This window comes from Panthera onca, chromosome D3 (assembly GCF_046562875.1).
Source record: "Panthera onca isolate mPanOnc1 chromosome D3, mPanOnc1 haplotype 2, whole genome shotgun sequence".
In the NCBI taxonomy this organism is placed as follows: Eukaryota; Metazoa; Chordata; class Mammalia; order Carnivora; family Felidae; genus Panthera; species Panthera onca.
The window spans coordinates 13,184,476-13,204,603 of NC_138350.1; the positions used below are offsets into that span (position 1 = coordinate 13,184,476).

Consider the following 20,128-nt stretch of genomic DNA (forward strand, 5'->3'; position numbering starts at 1 on the left):
TTTTTTAATTTACATCCAAATTAGTTAGCATATAGTGCAACAATGATTTCAGAAGTAGATTCCTTAGTGCCCCTTACCCATTTATCCCATCCCCCCTCCCACAACCCCTCCAGCAACACTCAGTTTGTTCTCCATATTTATGAGTCTCTTCTGTTTGTCCCCCTCCCTGTTTTTGTATTATTTTTGTTTCCCTTCCCTTATGTTCATCTGTTTTGTCTCTTCAAGTCCTCAAAGGAGTGAAGTCATATAATTTTTGTCTTTCTCTAATTTCACTTAGCATAATACCCTCCAGTTCCATCCACATAGTTGCAAATGGCAAGATTTCATTCTTTTTGATTGCTGAGTAATACTCCATTGTGTATATATACCACATCTTCTTTATCCATTCATCCATCGATGGACATTTGGGCTCTTTCCATACTTTGGCTATTGTTCATAGTGCTGCTATAAATATGGGGGTGCATGTGTCCCTTTGAAACAGCACACCTGTATCCTGTGGGATAAATGCCTAGTAGTGCAGTTGCTGGGTTGTAGGGTAGTTCTATTTTTAGTTTGTTTTTTTTTTTTTTAATTTTTTTTTACGTTTATTTATTTTTGGGACAGAGAGAGACTAGAGCATGAACGGGGGAGGGGCAGAGAGAGAGGGAGACACAGAATCGGAAGCAGGCTCCAGGCTCTGAGCCATCAGCCCAGAGCCCGACGCGGGGCTCGAACTCACGGACTGCGAGATCGTGACCTGAGCTGAAGTCAGACGCTCAACCGACTGAGCCACCCAGACGCCCCTATTTTTAGTTTTTTGAGGAACCTCCATACTGTTTTCCAGACTGGCTGTACCAGTTTGCATTGCCACCAACAATGCAAAAGAGATCCTCTTTCTCCGCATCCTTGCCAACATCTGTTGTTGTCTGAGTTGTTAATGTTAGCCATTCTGACAGGTGTAACGTGGTATCTCATTGTGGTTTTGGTTTTGATTTCCCTGATGATGAGTGATGTTGAGCACTTTTTCATGTGTTGGTTGGCCATCTGGATGTCTTCTTTGGAGAAGTGTCTATTCATGTCTTTTACCCATTTCTTCACTGCATTGTTTTTTGGTTGTTGAGTTTGCTAAGTTCTTTATAGATTTTGGATACTAACCCTTTATCTAATATATCATTTGCAAGTATCTCCTCCCATTCTGTCGGTTGCCTTTTAGTTTTGCTGACTGTATCCTTCGCTGTGCAGAAGCTTTTTATTTTGATGAGGTCCCAGTAGTTCATTTTTGCTTTTGTTTCCCTTGCCTCTGGAGACGTGTTGAGTAAGAAGTTGCTGCAGCCAAGATCAAAGAGGTTTTTGCCTGATTTGTCCTCTAGGATTTTGATGGCTTCCTGTCTTACATTTAGGTCTTTCATCCATTTTGAATTTATTTTTGCGTATGATGTAAGAAAGTGGTCCAGGTTCATTCTTCTGCATGTCGCTGTCCAGTTTTCCCAGCACCACTTGCTGAAGAGACTGTCTTGATTCCACTGGATATTCTTTCCTGCTTTGTCAAAGATTAGTTGGCCATATGTTCGTGGGTCCATTTCTGGGTTCTCTATTCTGTTCCACTGATCTGAGTGTCTGTTCTTGTGCCAGTACCATACTGTCTTGATGATTACAACTTTGTAGTATAGCTTGAAGTCTGGGATTGTGATGCCTCCTGTTTTGGTTTTCGTTTTCAAGACTGTTTTGGCTATTCAGGGTCTTTTCTGGTTCCATACAATTTTTAGGATTATTTGTTCTAGATCTGTGAAGAATGCTGGTGTTATCTTGATAGGGATTGCATTGAATATGTAGATTGCTTTGGGTAGTATCGACATTTTAACAATATTTGTTCTTCCTATCCAGGAACATGGAATCTTTTTCCATTTTTTTTTGTGTCTTCTTCAATTTCTTTCATAAGCTTTCTATAGTCTTCAGTGTATAGATTTTTCACCTCTTTGGTTAGATTTATTCCTAGGTATTTTATGGTTTTTGGTGCAACTGTAAATGGGATCGATTCCTTGATTTCTCTGTCGCTTCATTGTTGGTGTATAGGAATGCAACCAATTTCTGTGTATTGACTTTATATCCTGCAACTTTGCTGAATTCATGAATCAATTCTAGCAGTTTTTTGGTGGAATCTTTTGGGTTTTCCATATAGAGTATCATGTCATCTGCAAAGAGTGAAAGTTTGACCTCCTCCTGGCCAATGTGGATGCCTTTTATTTCTTTGTGTTGTCTAATTGCAGAGGCTAAGACTTCCAATACTATGTTGAATAACAGTGGTGAGAGTGGACATCCCTGTCTTGTTCCTGACCATAGGGGGAAAGCTCTCAGTTTTTCCCCATTGAGGATGATATTAGCGTTGGATTGCTCGTATATGGCTTTTATGATCTTGAGGTATGCTCCTTCTATCCCTACTTTCTTGAGGGTTTTTATCAAGAAAGGATGCTGTGTTTTGTCAAATGCTTTCTCTGCATCTATTGAGAGGATCATATGGTTCTTGTCCTTTCTTTTATTGATGTGATGAATCACGTTAATTGTTTTGCGGATATTGAACCAGCCCTGCATCCCAGGTATAAATCCCACTTGGTCCTGGTGAATAGTTTTTTTAATGTATTGTTGGATCCAGTTGGTTAATACCTTGTTGAGGACTTTTGCATCCATGTTCATCAGGGAAACTGGTCTATAGTTCTCCTTTTTAGTGGGGTCTCTGGTTTTGGAATCAAGGTAATGCTGGCTTCACAGAAAGATTTTGGAAGTTTTCCTTCCATTTCTATTTTTTGGAACACCTTAAAGAGATTAGGTGTTAACTCTTCCTTAAATGTTTGGTAGAATTCCCCTGGAAAGCCATGTGGCCCTGGACTATTGTTTTTTCTGGCAGATTTTTTATTACTAATTCGATTTCCTTACTGGTTATGGGTCTGTTCAATTTTTTTATTTCTTCCTGTCCCAGTTTTGGTAGTGTATATGTTTCTAGGAATTTGTCCATTTCTTCCAGATTGCCCATTTTATTGGCATATAATTGCTCATGATATTCTCTTTTTTTTTATTATTTTTTTAATGTTTTATTTATTTTTGAGACAGGGAGAGACAGAACATGAACAGGGGAGGGTCAGAGAGAGGGAGACACAGAATCCGAAACAGGCTCCAGGCTCTGAGCTGTCAGCACAGAGCCCGATGCAGGGCTCGAACTCACGGACCGTGAGATCATGACTTGAGCCGAAGTCAGCCGCTTAACCGACTGAGCCACCCAGGTGCCCCATGATATTCTCTTGTTATTGTTTTTATTTCTGCTGTGTTGGTTGTGATCTCTCCTCTCTCATTCTTGATTTTATTTGTTTGGGTCCTTTCCTTTTTCTTTTTGATCAAAGTGGCTAGTGGTTTATCATCATATGTTTTCAGTCTTACGTGGATCCTGAGAAACTTAACAGAAGACCATGGGGGAAGGGAAGGGGAAAAAAGTTACAGAGAGGGAAGGAGGCAAACCATAAGAGACTCTTAAAAACTGAGAATAAACTGAGGGTTGATGGGGGGTAGGAGGGAGGGGAAAGTGGGTGATGGGCATTGAGGAGGGCATCTGTTGGGATGAGCACTGGGTGTGGGTGTTGAATGGAAACCAATTTCACAATAAGTTTCATATTTAAAAAATAAACAAAAATAAATAAAAGAAGAAACTCTTACAACTCAATAGCAAAAAATCATCATCATCATCCTCTGATTTTTAAATGGGCAGAGAACCTGAATAGACATTTTTTTTTCCAAAGAAGATATACAAATGGCCACCAGGTATATGAAAAGCGCTTAACAATGTCAGTAATCATCAGCGAAATGCAGATCAAAACTGCAATGAGACATCCCCCTCACACCCATTAGAATGGCTATTATCAAAAAAGACAAGAGATGGTAAGTTCTGGTAGGGATACGGAGAAAAGGGAACCCTCGTGCACTGCTGGTTGGAATGTAAGTTGTTGCAACCACTATGGAAAACAGTATGGAGGCTCCTCAAAATAATTAAAATGGAAATTACCAGTATGATCCAGTAATTCTACTTCTCGGTGTGTATCCAAAGGAAATGAAATTACCATCTTGAAGAGATACCTGCACCCCCATGTTTGTAGCAGCATTATTCACAGGAGTCAAGACATGGAAGCAACCTCAGTGCCTATCAATAGATGAATGGATAAAGAAAATGATACCCACATGTGTGTGCACACAATGGAATATTATTCAGCCCTGAAGAAGGAAGGCAATCCTGCCATTACAACATGGATGGACCTTGAGGGGGCATGATGTTGAGTGAAATAAGCCAGAGAAAGACAAATACTGCATGATACCACTTACATGTAGAATCTCAAACCATCAAACATAGAAACAGAGTTGAATGTGGCTGCCAGAAGTTAGGGGTGAGGGAAATGGGGAAACACTGGCCAAAGGATAAAAACTTCTCATTGGAAGGTGAATAAGTTCTGGGGACCTAGTGCACAGCCTAGTCACTGTAGTTAGCAACACCGTAGTATATACGTGAAAGTTGTTGAGAGAACAAATCTTAAATGTTCTCATCACAGAAAAAAAAATTATGTGAGGTGAGGTGATGGATATGTTAACAAAACCTAATTGTGGTATCATTTCACAATACCTATGTGTTAGACCATCACCTTGTACACCTTAAACGTACATGATGTTATATGTCAACTAAAGCTCAAGACAGCTGGAGAAAACCCCCAAAGGTCAGCGTCTCTCACTTCACCTGTTCAACGTAGAGCAAAGATCATGTGTCCAAAGAGCACAGGGAGAGGGGAGGAAGATGCACAGTTGGGAGAAACCACAGCTTCAGACTATGAGTGACCGTCATATATGATCGCGCCTTCCACCAAAATCACTTAAAGACCTTCCAGTGCCTTATCAAGGGAGAAGAATCACTGTCTACAGCATGGCTTCTGACAGGGCAAACTATAGCCTGGACACCAAACCCAGCCCGGCGGCTATTTTGACAAATAAAGTTTTATTGAAACATCACCATGTCCATGTATTTACCTATTGCCTACGGCTGCTTTTGCTACCATACCACATGGCCCGCACGGCCTGAAATATTCACTGTCTGGCCCCTTACAGAAAAAGTGTGCCAACCTCTAGCTTTCCTGCCTAATTTTAATTTTTTAAATGTTTATTTATATTTTAGAGAGAGAGAGAGAGAGAGAGACAGAGCGTGAGTGGGGGAGGGGCAGAGAGCGAGGGAGACACAGAATCCGAAGCAGGCTCCAGGCTCTGAGCTGTCGGCACAGAGCCCGATGAGGGGCTCAAACCCACGAGCTGTAAGATCATGACCTCAGCTGAAGTCAGACGGTTGACCGGCTGAGCCACCCAGGCACCTCCCCCCAACTTTTTTTTAACTTTTTTTAATGTTTACTTATATTTGAGAGAGAGACAGAGCACGCTTCCTGCCTAATTTTTTGTCGTTGTTACTGTAAAATATATATAACATAAAATTTACCATTTTAGCCATTTCTAAGGCTACAGTTTCAGCAGCATTAGGTACATTCACATGTTGTGTGACCATCATCACCATCCACCTCCAGAACCTTTTCATTTCCAAAACTGCAACCCTGTACCCAGTAAACACAAACTCCCAGTAAACACAAACTCCCAGTAAACACGAACTCCCCGTTCCCCTCCCCCAGCCCCCGGCACCCACCCTTCTACTTTTCCTTTTGTGACTGGCTTCTCCTACTTAGCATACCGTGCTTGAGATGCATCCACATCGAAGCATGTGTCACAATTTCATTCCTTTTGACGGCTGAATAATATTCCACCGGGTAGAGAGGCCACATTTTGTTTCTCCACTCATCCGCCCATGGGCACCTAGGCTGCTGCCACCTTGGGGCTGTTGTGAATAGTGCTGCCTCCTGCCTAACTCGAGTCGCCTCCTGCATCACATGCCTCGGTCCCTTAGCCACAGACACCTTCTGTCACCTTCTGTCAATTCCTCAAATGTATCGTGCCCCCTCCTGCCTCTCGGTTAGAATACCCTCCACCTCTACCCCTTCATCATCTTAGCTGCGCCTTAGCCTTCAGTCTAAATTATCACTTCTGGGAACTCGCCCTGACCAGACCCTCCCTAGTCCTCCCCCCCTCCACCTCCCTGCCAGTTCAAACTCGATCAGCTCTATCTGGTCATGAGCTCTGATGGTGTCCTGCCCTGCATCTTTATAGCCTGTAACACTGTGCATAAGCACCGGATACAATTTTATAATACTTCTGTGTGGTTATTTGATTAATGTCAGACTTCAAGAAGCCAAGGCTATGTCTTTTTTTTGCTTCCCATTATACCCCCACCGACTAGCCCAGAGCCTAGAACAAACCACATTTCATTCATTCTAAGAGACACGTATTTTTACATTTATAGCAGGATGCAACCGATAACCAATGTCTTACATCCACCTGCATACGGCGATGAGCACTCACAAAACACTGGCTCAATCGGTGAAGACGCTCAGAGGCAGGTGCCACTCTGAACCCCCAAAGGGGTGGCTGATGCAACAGAAGTGGTCAGGTGGGAGTCCAAGAGAGTCCTGGGACCATGTCAAAAAAGCAACACTTCACAGGCATGTGGGTTCGCTATTGCTTAAGACAGGAGGAAGGGAGAGGGTCTGAGATTGGGACAGGCCCCCTGAGTCCTTCTGCATACCTGCCCAGGCTGGAGAGCCAGCCCTGGATAAAGGCCCGAGTCAAAGGCAAACGAGCACAGCTAGGGAGTGGGGGTCAGGAAATCCCTGAGAGCCCTTGCAATGTCACAAGAAGCCAAAGTGAAGGTCAGATTCAGTCAGGGCCTCTGCACTTTGCTTCCTACAGAAGTCTGGGCCAGGCCTGCTTGCCTTTGGCTCCTCCCAGGACACTCTATGGTGTCTGTGGCTGGTCTCAGCCCTCACATGGGCCTCCACATACTAGGAATGCGAGGAAACTCTCTCCACTGCCCCCCCACATCCTAGCTGCAGGGATCCCGGAGCAGGGATGCAGGGCTCTTACATACACCAGGTGCCAGATTCAGACTCCTTATGGTATCTCCCGGCAAGATCACAAACTATCATTTTATCTTCTATGCCCTCATGGCGATTTTGTCCAGTGTAAAATTTTAAAACATGCTACCCACTTTCGTAAGCCGGCTTAGCATGTTTTCCCATTTTTAAGACACTGAGAACCAGGGCGCCTGGGTGGCTCAGTCGGTTGGGCGCCTGGGTGGCTCAGTCGGTTGAGCGTCTGACTTCGGCTCAGGTCATGATCTCACAATTTGTGGGTTCGAGTCCCGCATCAGGCTCTGTGCTGACAGCTTGGAGCCTGGAGCCTGCTTCCAATTCTGTGTCTCCCTCTCTCTCTGCACCTAACCTACTCGCATTCTCTTTCTCAAAAATAAATAAACATTAAAAAAATCTTTAAAAAAAGACACTGAGAACCTCCAAAGACTGCAAGGCACCTGGCCACAGTCAGCCTCTGAGGGGCCCTGCAGAGAGCTTCCCGTCCCCTCCTAGCAGCCAGTATGTAGCTACAGACACCATATCACCTTGCCAGCAGCAAGATCCTCCCCAAACCAGAGCCGGGTGCACACGGTACCCACTTTCATGATTTTCTCCCCTGTAGGCTGACCCTAAGCTTCTGTACCAAGACCTCTGCTCCGATAGTCTGGTTCTACTCTCTGACCCACCCCGACCTGGACGTGCCTTTTCATTATAAGCACCGAGCGCATCCCGTACACATGCTGCCCAGCACGGCAGCCACTTGCCCTAAGGGGCCACTGCACACTTAGAATGCAGGGAGTCTGGACTGAGAGGAGCTGTGGGTGCAAAACACACACTGGATGTCGAAGACTTTGTATGAAAAAGAGAATGCAAAACATTTCCGTGTTATCATCTTACAGTGATTCTATGTTGACGTGGTAATATTTTGATATACTGAGTTAAATGGCACCTATTATAAAAACATCACTTGCTTTGGGGCGCCTGGGTGGCTCCGTCGGTTGAGCGTCCGACTTCGGCTCAGGTCGTGATCTCGCGGTCCGTGAGTTCGAGCCCGGCGTCAGGCTCTGTGCTAACAGCTCAGAGCCTGGAGCCTGTTTCAGATTCTGCGTCTCCCTCTCTCTCTGACCCTCCCCTGTTCATGCTGTCTCTTCCTGTCTCAAAAATAAATAAATATTTTAAAAAAAAATTTTTTTTTTTAAAAACATCACTTGTTTCTTTTTACTCTTTTTAATGCAATATTAGAAAATGGAAGGGTAGGTGTGCAGCTCACAGCCTATTTCTAGGAGCATCCTTGGGATAGACTCCGCAGGGGCCGGCCAGCTTTCCCTGTCAAGGGCCAGATGGCAAACAGTTTCGACTTTGCAGACCACACTCAACTCAGCCTTGCAGCACAAACCAGCCACAGACCACACACACCGGAACGGTCCTGGCTGTGTTGCCATCAATGCAGATTTGGCCCCCAGGCTGTAGTTTGCTGACCCCAACTGAGGAGGACCCATACTGTAAAAAGGGTCATTTCTGGGGCACCGGGGCGGCTCAGTCGGTTAAGCCCCAGACTCTTGATTTCAGTTCAGGTCATGATCTCAGGGTCATGAAATGGAGCCCTGAATCCGGCTCTGCACCGAGTATGGAGCCAAAGACTCTCTCTCTCCCTCTCTCTCTCTCTACCCCTCCTCTGCCTGCACCACCACGTACGCTCTCTCTCAAAAACAAAATAAAACCTTAAATGAAAATAAAACGTTTTTAAAGGGTCACTTCTGGGAAATGCTATTCATCTTCTCACGGGCCCTCCATGAAAAGCCACCTTTCATTCAAGTGAAGAAGAGAAACACAAGCGCATTCGAGGCTCCCCTAACCTGGCACGGTCCTGGGGCCATGAAGCAGCCCCCAGAAGCCCCGGGGCTCAGCGGCCCCAGGGCACCCACCAAACACACTTACTTGGGCGTGTGGGCCTCGTCTACACGGTGACCCAGCTGGAATTCGTGGGACTTGCTCCGATGCAGGGCGGTGAAACCTGGAATCAAGTGGATCAGTTTCCGGGAGGAGGGCGGCGGGGTCCCCGGGGGCTTCAGCTTGTTCTTCCTCCTCATGGGTGGTGTGCCGGGAGGGGTCACGGTGGTGACGATATTAGGGGTGCGCGGTGGGGTGCGGACCGCGTGCCGCTGCCGGGGCGACGGGGGCAGGGAACGGTGGCCTGACTCCAGCGGCGGTGGCGGGCACAGGCCCGGGTAGGGGTCCACGGTAAGCCTGTCCACATGGGTGTACACGGGGGCCCCGGGCGAGGGGCTGGCGTGACAGTAGTGCTGGACGCACTTGGTCTGGACCCTGGGGCTCTGGGAGAGGTGGGTGCGGATCCACGGCGTGGGCTCCGGGGGGCACACGGGGTTGTTCTCCTTCCCCGTCTCCGTGGTGGGCCACTGGATGGTCCAGTCTTGTTTGGAAAGGTTGCCTCCTGAGTTGGAATAAAGGAGCAGAGAGACAACAGATAAGCCTTGAGAAAGCCTGGCAAGTTACACCACGTGCACGTTCCAGCGTATGCATGTTCCAGCGAACGTACCTTACGGCGTATGCACGTTACAGAGAACGTACTTTACACATGCACGTTACCGCGAACGTATCATACGGCGTATTCACGTTACAGCGTATGCACGTTACAGCGAATGCACTTTACAGCATGTGCACGTCACGCTCTATCCACACTGCACTGTGCGTGCATGCTACGCCTTATAGACCTTACGGCCTATGCACATTACATCCTATATACGCTGCGCTGTGTATGAACACCACACCGTGTTCGTACTATACTGCACACACATTTACATAAATTCACCCCCCTTTGGCTCCTCCAGAGAATGAAATCCCTTTGCTGACTCTCTCACTACAACCCCCACTCCACAGCCTTGCCCACCTGCTCTCCTGTAGTTGTGGAGCCCACAAGTCAAATATCCAGAAAAGCAAAGGAGTGAATTCTCGCTTTTGAATTTCCAAGGATCTTAATTCCAGCAGTTTCAGGATGATTGATAGGATTTTCGAGGATAACCTTTCCCTTACGTAGCAATTTTAACAGCTAGCCCTTATATGAGATACAGGAATTCTGCAGAAGTCAAATTTGCCCTGACCTCTTTCTCAGACACTGCACCAACTTCTCCCAGATCTGCTGTGGCTGTGTGCTCGGTCAACCCTCATCCAACACTTTCTTTCTTTCTTTCTTTCTTTCTTTCTTTCTTTTTCTTTCTTTCTTTCTCTTTCTTTCTTTCTCTTTCTTTCTTTCTTTTCTTCCTTCCTTTCTTCCTTCCTCTTTCTTTCTTTCTTTCTTTCTTTCTTTCTTTCTTTCCTTCTATGTTTATTTTTGAGAGACAGACACAGAGCACAAGCAGAGGAGGGGCAGAGAGGGACGGAGACCCAGAATCTGAAGCACACTCCAGGCTCTGTGCTGACAGCAGAGAGCCTGATGTAGGGCTCGAACCCAAACACCATGAGATCATGACCTGAGCCAAAGTCGGACGCTTAACCACTGAGCCACCCAGGTGTCCCATCATCCAACGCTTTGTGAATGCACCAGGCACTATGCTCCAGAAAGGCATAGCAGACCACACCCAGTCCGGGCTCTCTGGTACCCTAGGTTTAATATTCCACTTAAGGAGAGACACAATAGACCAGAAAACACAGTCATGAAAGGATTTCAGAGGGTGATGAGTGCCGGGAGCGGGGACAACCAGAATGGATGTGATAAGAGAATTAGTAATGGTGAATGGTTACCAAGCTGTGGTTCCTGCCCACTGCAGAACACGACTCAGCCACAAAACGGAATGAACTACTGAGCATGCAGCAACCTGGGTGACTTTCCAGACAACTGCGCTGAGCAGAGAAAGCCAATCCCAGAAGATCCCGTTCATATTGCATTTTTGAAATGGCCACATTTTAGAAATGGAGGATAGATTGGTGGTTGCCAGGGTTTAGGGCTGGAGGACACAGGCAGGAGGGACACACACAAGGGACCCTTAGAGCATTGGAACTGTCCAGTATCTTCAACCGTGGTGAAGGACACGTGATCCCACACAGGTGATAAAGTTGCATAGAACTAAATACACACACACACACACACACACACACACACACACACGAGTACACATAAAACTGGGGAGACCCGGACAAGATCAGGAGGTTGCATCAATGTCAATAACCTGGCTGTGACATGGCACTACAATTTTACCAAAAGTTACCAATTGGGAGAAACTGAGCAAACTCGACAAGGGATCTGTTGCGGGCTGAATGTCTGTGTCCCTCCAAAACCCTGACATTGACATCCTAACCCCCTACAGTGATGGCCTTTGGAGGTGGGGCCTTTGGGAGGTAACTGGGTTAAGAGAGGTGGTGAAGGTGGAGCCCTTATAAGGAGATGGAGAGACAGGAAGTCCGAGGAAGGAAAGGCCATGTGAGACCACAAAAGTGGCTGTCTATCAGCCAGGAAGAAGACTCTCCACAAGAAAACATCTGCCAGCACCTTGATCTTGGACGTCCAGCCTCTAGAACGGTAAGAAATAATGTCTGTTGGTTAAGCCACCCAGTCTGTGGTATTTGTTTTAGCATCAGGATCACTCTGTATTATTTTTTTACAACTGCATGGCAATCTACAATTAGCTCAATACAAATTTCAACTGAAAAAAACTAAAAGTAAAAGGGTTGGGGGTGGGGCTGGCTTTAGGTAGAGCATTCAGCTCCCTAAGGAAGCCCCATTTAAGCTGGCATTGAGGACAAGAAGGGGATCGCCAACAGCCAAGGAAAGAGCATACAGGTAGGAAGGAGCTTTTTTTTTTTTTAAGTCCTACAGCCGTTTATTAGGGAAAGAATGGAGGCGTTAAAAAAAATCCCCACTGTCTGAATGCAGCTTGGGATTTTCAGCTCTGGTATAAGTTAAACCAAAAAATAAAAATAAAAATTCCAATTGTGCATTAACATTTTCTCACTCCTCCGCCATACTGAAAGGGTAAATATCAATGTGGTCTACATGCACAGACTCCATGCTAAGTGGACTCCTATCTACGTTAGGGCAGGCACTTTCCTAGGTCCCTTTTTGGGGTGCCTTCTCAAAGGCAGTGTGCCCAAGGTGTGGCAACAATAGGGTGGGTGGCTCAAGGAGAGGCTGAAGGGACAGGTGAGGGACAGACCACCAGGACCGTGCACCAAAATGCAGTGTGGGTTATATGCCAAGTTCAGGGGGAAGCCATTGAGAGTTCTGATGGGAGGTTCCTTTCTCGAACATCCTGCTTGGACAGGGAGAGCCCAAGAAAGGTTTTGCAGGGCTCCAGGCGAGAGGTGTCGCTGGTCCCCACGTGGGTGGTGGCTGCGAAAAGAGAAACCAGTGGGGACCGCTGCATGCAAAAGCAGGACCTGGCAGAAGGCGATCGAGTGGCCCCCCCCATCATGGGCCAAGGAAGAGATGAGGGGCAGAAAGAAATTCCAGCTCGTGGCCAACTAGCAATAACGAGAATAATTACTATAAGGACCATAACAAGAGCTGATTTATAGAACATTTGACAGTTTGCAAAGTGCTTTCGTGAAGACTGACTCACTGCCCCATTTTTAATTAAAACTACCCATTTGGTTATTATATATTCATTATAGAAAAATTAGAAAATTCAGATAAGGAAAAAGGCAATGTTGGTCTACAGCCCAGCCATCATCCCTATTAACGTTTGGCTGTGGAGCCTGCCAAATGGTTTGCTGTGCATATTTTTTTAAGAAGTGCGGTAAGATCTTGTTTAATGGTTCGCCTCTGCTTTCTTCACTTGTAATATTAGGACTGCTTTACATCTTATTTAATATTCGTAACTCTGTGGGCAGAGGGCCATTTTGATCTCTACTTTGTAGATAAGGTCATGGGTGTGCAGAGACGAAGATGTACCGATGTCACACCAGAGATGGGGACTGGCAGCTGGGATTCAAACCCAGGGCCTGGGCCACCTCAACAACCAGGACCCTGGGGCATCGACACAGAGGGCTGGGATCCACATTCACCGAAGGCCCTAGGCCATCATGGATGAGCCAGATGGGAATAGATACCAGAGCAAGGACTCATTTCTGACATGGCTCTCCCTTTTCCCTTCTCCCAGACTTTGCCAGAACATTCTACCAAAGTCACCAACACTATGGTGGTGCGTAAATCTCGAAATTCAGACATAAATACTATTAGCCCAGTGACTAAGAGAGCCAGCTCTGGAGTCTTATGACTTGGCCCTATGTCTGGCTGTGCAGCCCTGGGGCACTCGCCTAACCTCTCTGAGTCAGCTTTATCACCTGCGAAATGGGACAGTAGGACCTGCCTCCGGAGAATCGTATGAGGACATATGTGATAGCACAGGACAGCACCTGACACATGGCAGGAACTCCATAAATGTCAGCTACTCGTATTGTGATTCTCAACACCGTGGTGCTAAGTTGTTACCTCCCCTTTAAAGAGTGTGCACTTGTGTGGAGACGTGTCGTGCCACAGATGTTACCACCATCCTGTGCACCTTCCGGAAGCTGATGCTCAGAGAGGCTGAAGAACTCTGAGCACTGGAGGCAGACAGAGTCAAGCCCAGACCAGCTTCTCTGTTACCCGGAAAGCTCTGGCTTGATGTATTTGCTCAGAAAATATAAACTCATTGTCCGATTCACCTAAATAAAATATGTTTAAGAGAATAAATCTATTTTTTAAATTGTCTGAATCATACACTTCGTTCTAAGGCCACAGAAAAGTACCGTGGGTGTTCTTGCTAGAGCTCTTCCCCCCACCTCCAGGGAAATGGACAAAAATATGGGATTGGGACTCTGAGAGATCTGGTTTAGAACTCTGGTGCCACCAAGGACCAGCTCTGTGACCTCTCTGAGCCTCAGTGTTGGGGTCTGTAAAATGAGAATGATCATAGTTCCCTTGTACGGTAAAGATTAAATGCATTCATTCATCTGAGTATTTCACAAATATTTTTTTAAGTTTATTTTTAAAATTTTGTTTTTGAGAGAGAGAGACAGAGCATGAGCAGGGGAGAAGCAGAGAGAGAAAGAGAGGGAGACACAGAATCTGAAGCAGGCTCCAGGCTCTGAGCTGTCAGCACAGAGCCTGATGCAGGGCTCGAACCCACGGACCATAAGATCATGACCTGAGCCAAAGTCAGAAGCTTAACTGACTGAGCCACACAGGCGCCCCTATTTCATAAATATTGGAATGCCTCTCATATACCAGCCGCTGTTCTAGGCACTGTGATAGGCCGATGAAGTTAAAAAGACCAAGATCCCTGTCCTCTAACAGAACACATGTTCTTAGTGGGGAAACAGATTAAAGGGGGGATGAACAAATAAATGACATATATAATACATTGTCTATAAGATGTCATATAAAATATCTCATCTGTAAGCCAGTGGTAATAAGTGCTATGGAGGAAAAGAAAGTGGGCGTGGCCACAAAAATGTGCTGGGGGACTACTTCAGACAGACCAGGGTGAGGAGGGACAGTGGACACAAGCAAGTATCAGAGTGAGTGAGGAGTGAGTCAATGAGATAAAATGAGTCGCATCATCAGCACAGAGCCTGGACCACCACATGAGGCAGGCCAACGGGCAGATGGTTGAGGGTGCTGGAGACGTCTATTCTGGATGCCTGCGACTCATCCAATCTGCTCCTCGGGTACTCACTGTGCCAGCCCCTGGGGTGGAGGGTCTGTCTTTCCCCTGCCCTCAGGATGCTCATGGTCTGGCAGGAAGACCGATAATGAAATAATCGCTGTAATTCCACTCTCAGGTACAGACCCAAAGGAAGTGAAAGCAGACACCTGAACGCTTGTATGTGAATGTTCACAGCAGCATGAAGCACAACAGGCAAAAGGTAGAAACAACCCAAATGTCCACTGATCTGACAAATGGATACACAAAATGTGGTATGCCCATGCAATGGAATGCTATTCAGCCGTGAAAAATAAAGTACTGACAGGTGCTACAGTTTGGATGAACCTCAAACACATTATGCTATGTGTAAGAAGCCACATTACATACGATCCCGTTTATGAAGTGTCCAGAACAGATAGATCTATAGAGACAGAAAGCAGATTTGTGGCTGCCAGGGGCTGGAGGGAAGGCGGAATGGGGAGCTAGTGTTTAATGGGTCCCGGGTTTCCTCTGGGGTGACAAAAATGTTTGGGAACTGGAGAGAGGTGGGTGGTTGAATGCATGAAATGCCACGGAATTATTCACGTTACAATGGCCATTGTTCGGGGTGCCTGGGTGGCTCAGTTTAGCGTCTGACTTCAGCTCAAGTTATGACTGGCCATTGTTCTGTGAGCTTCACCTCGATTACATAAGTAAGTAAGTACCCACAATGTGGCAGAGAATCTGACGTCAGAGGAAGTGCAGGTGGGAGCACACGTGAGCGACCCAGCTCCCGGTGGAAGGGTAGAGATAGGCATCCCAGAGGACGTGGTACCTACACCCAAACCTTGAGGTTGAAAGAGAACTTGCTAGGAAAGGAATGGAGTTCAGGGTAGAGGAAGGAAGGTCAAGACAGAACAGCAGGGTCAAGGCCAGGAGATGATCAAACATGATGGGTTTGGAGGAAAAGCAGCTCAGTGTGGCTGGAGCTCTCTGGAGGGAGGAAGAAACTCAAGCCAAGACTGGAAATAACGACTAAGAAGGACCATGCAGGGACTTGCTCTCCTAAGTGCAGGGGGCTATTGAGAGGGAGGGGTCAACATGACGGGATCCCCTGCGGCTAGCCTCCCAAAGGAAGGTGGTCCCCTGCAGAGCTCCTTCAGACCTGCAGCAGCCGTCAAACTGGGGAACAGAGGAGGCTAACGCTCTGGTCCGCCACACCACGCAGCTGTGAGCCCAAGGCCCGGACTTCAGCCCTATGCTCATGCCAAGGGAGGGGCTGGAACTTCCCCCAACCATCAACGATCGAAGCCAAGTTCCTTCCTGGCCATACGGCTAGATCCACAAGACCTGAGCCCCCAAATCCCTGCTCATGCCAAGGGAAGGGCTGGCTTTCCCAACAGACAAATGTTGAGAAGTAGTCTGGGGCTGGAAGTCAAAGTTCTGCCCGTCATATCACTGTTATATCCCAGCCCCTGATCACACCCGGGCAGGGGCTGGTGCTTCCCCGATCACGTGGCTTAAAAATCACATAGCCCAATGGGGTCCATTTGCCATCAAGTCCTGCTGGAGCCCAGTGGGATGGCCTTGTCCCTTTGTGATTAAAGCTGTCCCAGAGACCCGGGGGCACGGCTGTGTGGCCATCCATTCTTTGTTTCTCTAATTCCAGTATAGTTAACACACGGTGTTGTATTCGGCTCAGGTGTACAATATAATGATTCAGCAGTCCCATACGTCACCCTGTGCTCATCATGACAAGTGTGCTTCTTAATCCCTATCACCTAGTTCCCCCATCCCTCCACCCACCTCCCCTCTGGTAACCATCAGTTTGTTCTAGATAATTTAGAGTCTCTTACTTGGCTTCTCTCTCTCTCTTTGTTTCCCTTGTTCATTTATTTTGTTTCTTCAATTCCACATGAGTGAAATCATATGGTACTTGTCTTTCTCATATGTCACTTAGCATTATACTCTCTAGCTCCATCCATGTTGCTGCAAATGGCAGGCTTTCATTCTTTTTTTATGGCTGAGTATTTCATTGTATATATACCACATCTCCCTCATCCATTCATCAATCATTGGACACTTGGGCTGCTTCCATATCTTGGCTATCGTAAATAGTGCTGTTATAAACAGAGGGGTGCATATAATTCCTCTGAATTCGTGTTTTTGTATTCTTTGGATAAATACCCAGAAGTGTGACTGCTGGATTGTAGGGCAGTTCTATTTTTAACTTTTTGAGGAACCTCCATACTGTTTTCCAAAGTGGCTGCACCAGTTTGCATTCCTACCAACAGTGCATGAGGGGTCCCCTTTCTTCACATCCTCGCCATCCAGCTGTTGTTTCTTGCGTGTGTTGATTTTAGCCATCCTGACAAGTGTGAGGTGATGTCCCGTTGTGGTTGTGATTTGCATTTCCCTGATGATGAGTGACGATGAGCATCTTTTCATGTGTAGGCAACCATTATTGTGGCCCAACAGGACATGATCAGGGAAGGGGAGGGAAGGGACACGATCAGATGAGCGTTAGGAAAGCTATATGGGCCAGAGTACGGAGAAAGCACTGGACAGATCAGAGGTAGCAGCAAGCCCAGCCTGAGGCCACCGAAGGCATCTAGATGGGAGATGATAAGGACCTGGGGCAGGGTTGGGAGAAGAAGAGACATGGATTGAATGGGCACAAGCAGAGGAGAAAAAAATAGCTAACATTTATTGGAAACATACTGCGTTTTTGACACTGTTGTGTAATTTACATGTAAAAGAATTACATAGCTACACAACATTTCTAGGTAGTAAGCAAAGATCACTCTATTTTATAGATGAGAAAACTGAGGCACAGAGAGGTTAAGTGACTTGTTCAAGACCACACAGCTAGAAGGAAGACAGCTGGGGTTGGAGTCCACATCTTTAAACATGACACTACACCAAGGCTGACCTCCTGATTTCCAGCCTGGGTCACATGGTGGCTGGTGGCACTGATCACAGCGACAGGAGGTACAGGAGAGGGAAACTGCAAAAAGGAGGTGGCAAGCTCAGGGTCACACAGGCTGAGCCCAAGGTTCCTGCAGGACATCAAGGGGAGATGCCTGGGATGTTACAGAACTTCCTGCCACCCCTTCTGCTCCCTAGGAGTCCTAAGACCGCTCCTCAGGAAGAAGTTATTTTTCTAGACTGAGAAAAATGGATCATGAGATTGTAAAACCTCCTGTGTCTGTCCAGGATTCAGGCTCATCTTAGATTTTTTTTTTTTTTTAACAAAGACATGATATGATTGAATCATGTTCTCCCTCTGTCTCCTCTCCCACCGGATCCCCGAGTCTCCAGAGCAGACATTCCATGGCCCTGAATTACAGGTCAGGGACGGGAGGTAATGAGCACATTGCCCCACCCCGTGGCTCCCTCAGAAGACAGAGAGACAGCTCTGTGTTTGGAAGACTGGCTTTCGGAACGGAAAGAACAAGAATGAATTCTAAACAAACACCAAGCAAGGAAGTAGAACACCTCAACTTTGCAACACGATGCTTAGAAGTTAACTTGCTCTGACCTTGCCTTGCCATGACTCTGCTTCTTCAGCTGTAAGAGAGGAATCACGCGGAGCTTTTCCCCTAGGCTTGTTCTGAAGATGATAAAGACAACACAAGTAGAGCGTTTAGCGTAATCTCTGGCACCCAGCCAATGTTGCATAAATGTTTATGTAAAATGGGAGTAAAACCATACATTTCACAAGACGCCGGAGAGGATTAAATAAAATAAGCAGATAAATAAACTTGCATCCGGTGACTATATCCCTGACCCTGCCCTACAGAAAACAAATCCATGAAGCCAAAGCCAATGAGTCCTTATGGTAGTTAAACTGTAACTACCAAAAAGACACGTTGAAGCCCTAACCCTCAGTACCCGTGAGTGTGACCTTCTTTGCTAATAAGTTCTCTGCAGATGTAATCAAGTGAAGATGAAGTAACACTGGGTTGGGGGTCCATAAAGGCAATGATTGGTGGCCTTATAAGAAAAGGACACAGGGGTGCCTGGGTGGCTCAGTCGGTTAAGCGTCCGACTTGAGCTCAGGTCATGATCTCACGGTCTGTGAGTTCGAGCCCCGCGTCAGGCTCTGAGCTGACACCTTGGAGCCTGGAGCCTGTTTCAGATTATGTGTCTCTCTCTTTCTCCCTCCTCCCCTGCTCATGCTCGGTCTCTCTCTTCTCAAAAATAAATAAACGTTAAAAAAAATTTTTTTAAAAGAAAAGGACACAAAGGAGACACCATGTGAAGACAGAGGCACAGATTAAAGAGGTGAAGATACAAACCAAGGAACGCCAAAGATTACCAGCAACCCCCAGAAGCTAAGAGACGGGTGGGGAACAGATTCTCCCCCCTGAGACTTCCGAGGGAGCACGACCCTGCCCATACCTTGATTTTAAACTTGGAGCCCCCAGAACTGTGAGGAAATATATTTCTGCTGGTGTTACTTATTTATTTATTTTGAGAGAGACAGAGATAGCATGAGCAGGGGGAGGGGCAGAAAGAGAGGGAGACAGAGGATCCCAAACAGGCTCCACACTGTCAGTGTCCATGCCTGGTGCGGGGCTCGAACTCACAAAGGGTGAGATCACGACCTGAGCCAAACCTAAGAGTCGGATGCTTAACTGACTGAGCCACCCGGGCACCCTTGTTTCTGCTGTTTTCAAGCACCTACTTTGGGTGGCTTTGTTATGGCAGCCCTAAGAAATGAATACAGTCCTCAGCCAGGAGCCAGGGACATTCACTGACTACAGGCTGGGGAGTTAGGATATATAAGTTAGCATTTGGAGGGCACCGGCCAGACTCAGGGGGTTCAGTGCTCATCTTACCTGCCCTGTAAGGTAGGTGTTATTGACCCATTTTATAAATGAGCTCTGGGGGGCACCTGGGGGGCTCACTTGGTTAAACGTCTGACTCTGGCTCAGGTCACGATCTTGCAGTTCGTGAGTCTGAGCCCCGCATCGGGCCCTGTGCTGACAGCTCAGAGCCTGGAGCCTGCTTCCTCAGATTCTGTGTCTCCCTCTCGGTCTCCCCTCCCCCACTTGTGCTCTGTCTCCCCCCCCCTCTCTCTCACACAAATAAAAATAAACATAAAAAATAAAAAAAAATTGAAAAGAAAATAAATGAGCTCTGGATGAGAGCTAGGATGTGGCTAATGTCCCATAGTGGATAATAAACCTACACCTTCTCTTCCCTCTTTGTCACATGGCATCCTGCAATTGTGCTGGGACCCACCTTCCCCCGAAGCTTAAGAGTTCCTCCAAACACACACACACACACACACACACACACACACACACACACACACACACCCTCCACCAGGTTCAAGAAAGCACCGAGTTGCCCCCAAGAATCCTTGCCCTAAAGTTGTTTTAAGTCAGAAAGATGAGCAGAGAGCAAGCAAGCTTTACCCCTACCAAATTCTCCTCTCCATCAATTACTCTTCCTCTCCACCCCTGCATTTCAAAATCAGAAGTTTGG

At 46.7% G+C, this 20,128-nt stretch overlaps 1 protein-coding gene and 1 long non-coding RNA gene across 5 annotated transcripts in view; one reads left to right on the top strand and one right to left on the bottom strand.

Annotated features, from left to right (window-relative positions):
- The window catches only part of KSR2 (kinase suppressor of ras 2), a 440,326-nt gene that overhangs the window by 256,919 nt on the left and 163,279 nt on the right, over positions 1–20,128 (bottom strand). For all 4 annotated transcript variants that reach the window (XM_078435742.2, XM_081790698.1, XM_081790699.1 and 1 more), the window contains exon 4: positions 8,949–9,462. In XM_078435742.2, coding sequence (XP_078291868.1) covers positions 8,949–9,462 — 514 coding nt within the window. The remainder of the gene's footprint in view (positions 1–8,948; positions 9,463–20,128) is intronic.
- On the top strand, positions 9,176–13,684 carry LOC144613906 (uncharacterized). Its single transcript, XR_013551360.2, has 3 exons — positions 9,176–9,251; positions 10,796–11,544; positions 12,882–13,684. It is a non-coding gene; the product is annotated as an uncharacterized LOC144613906 (long non-coding RNA).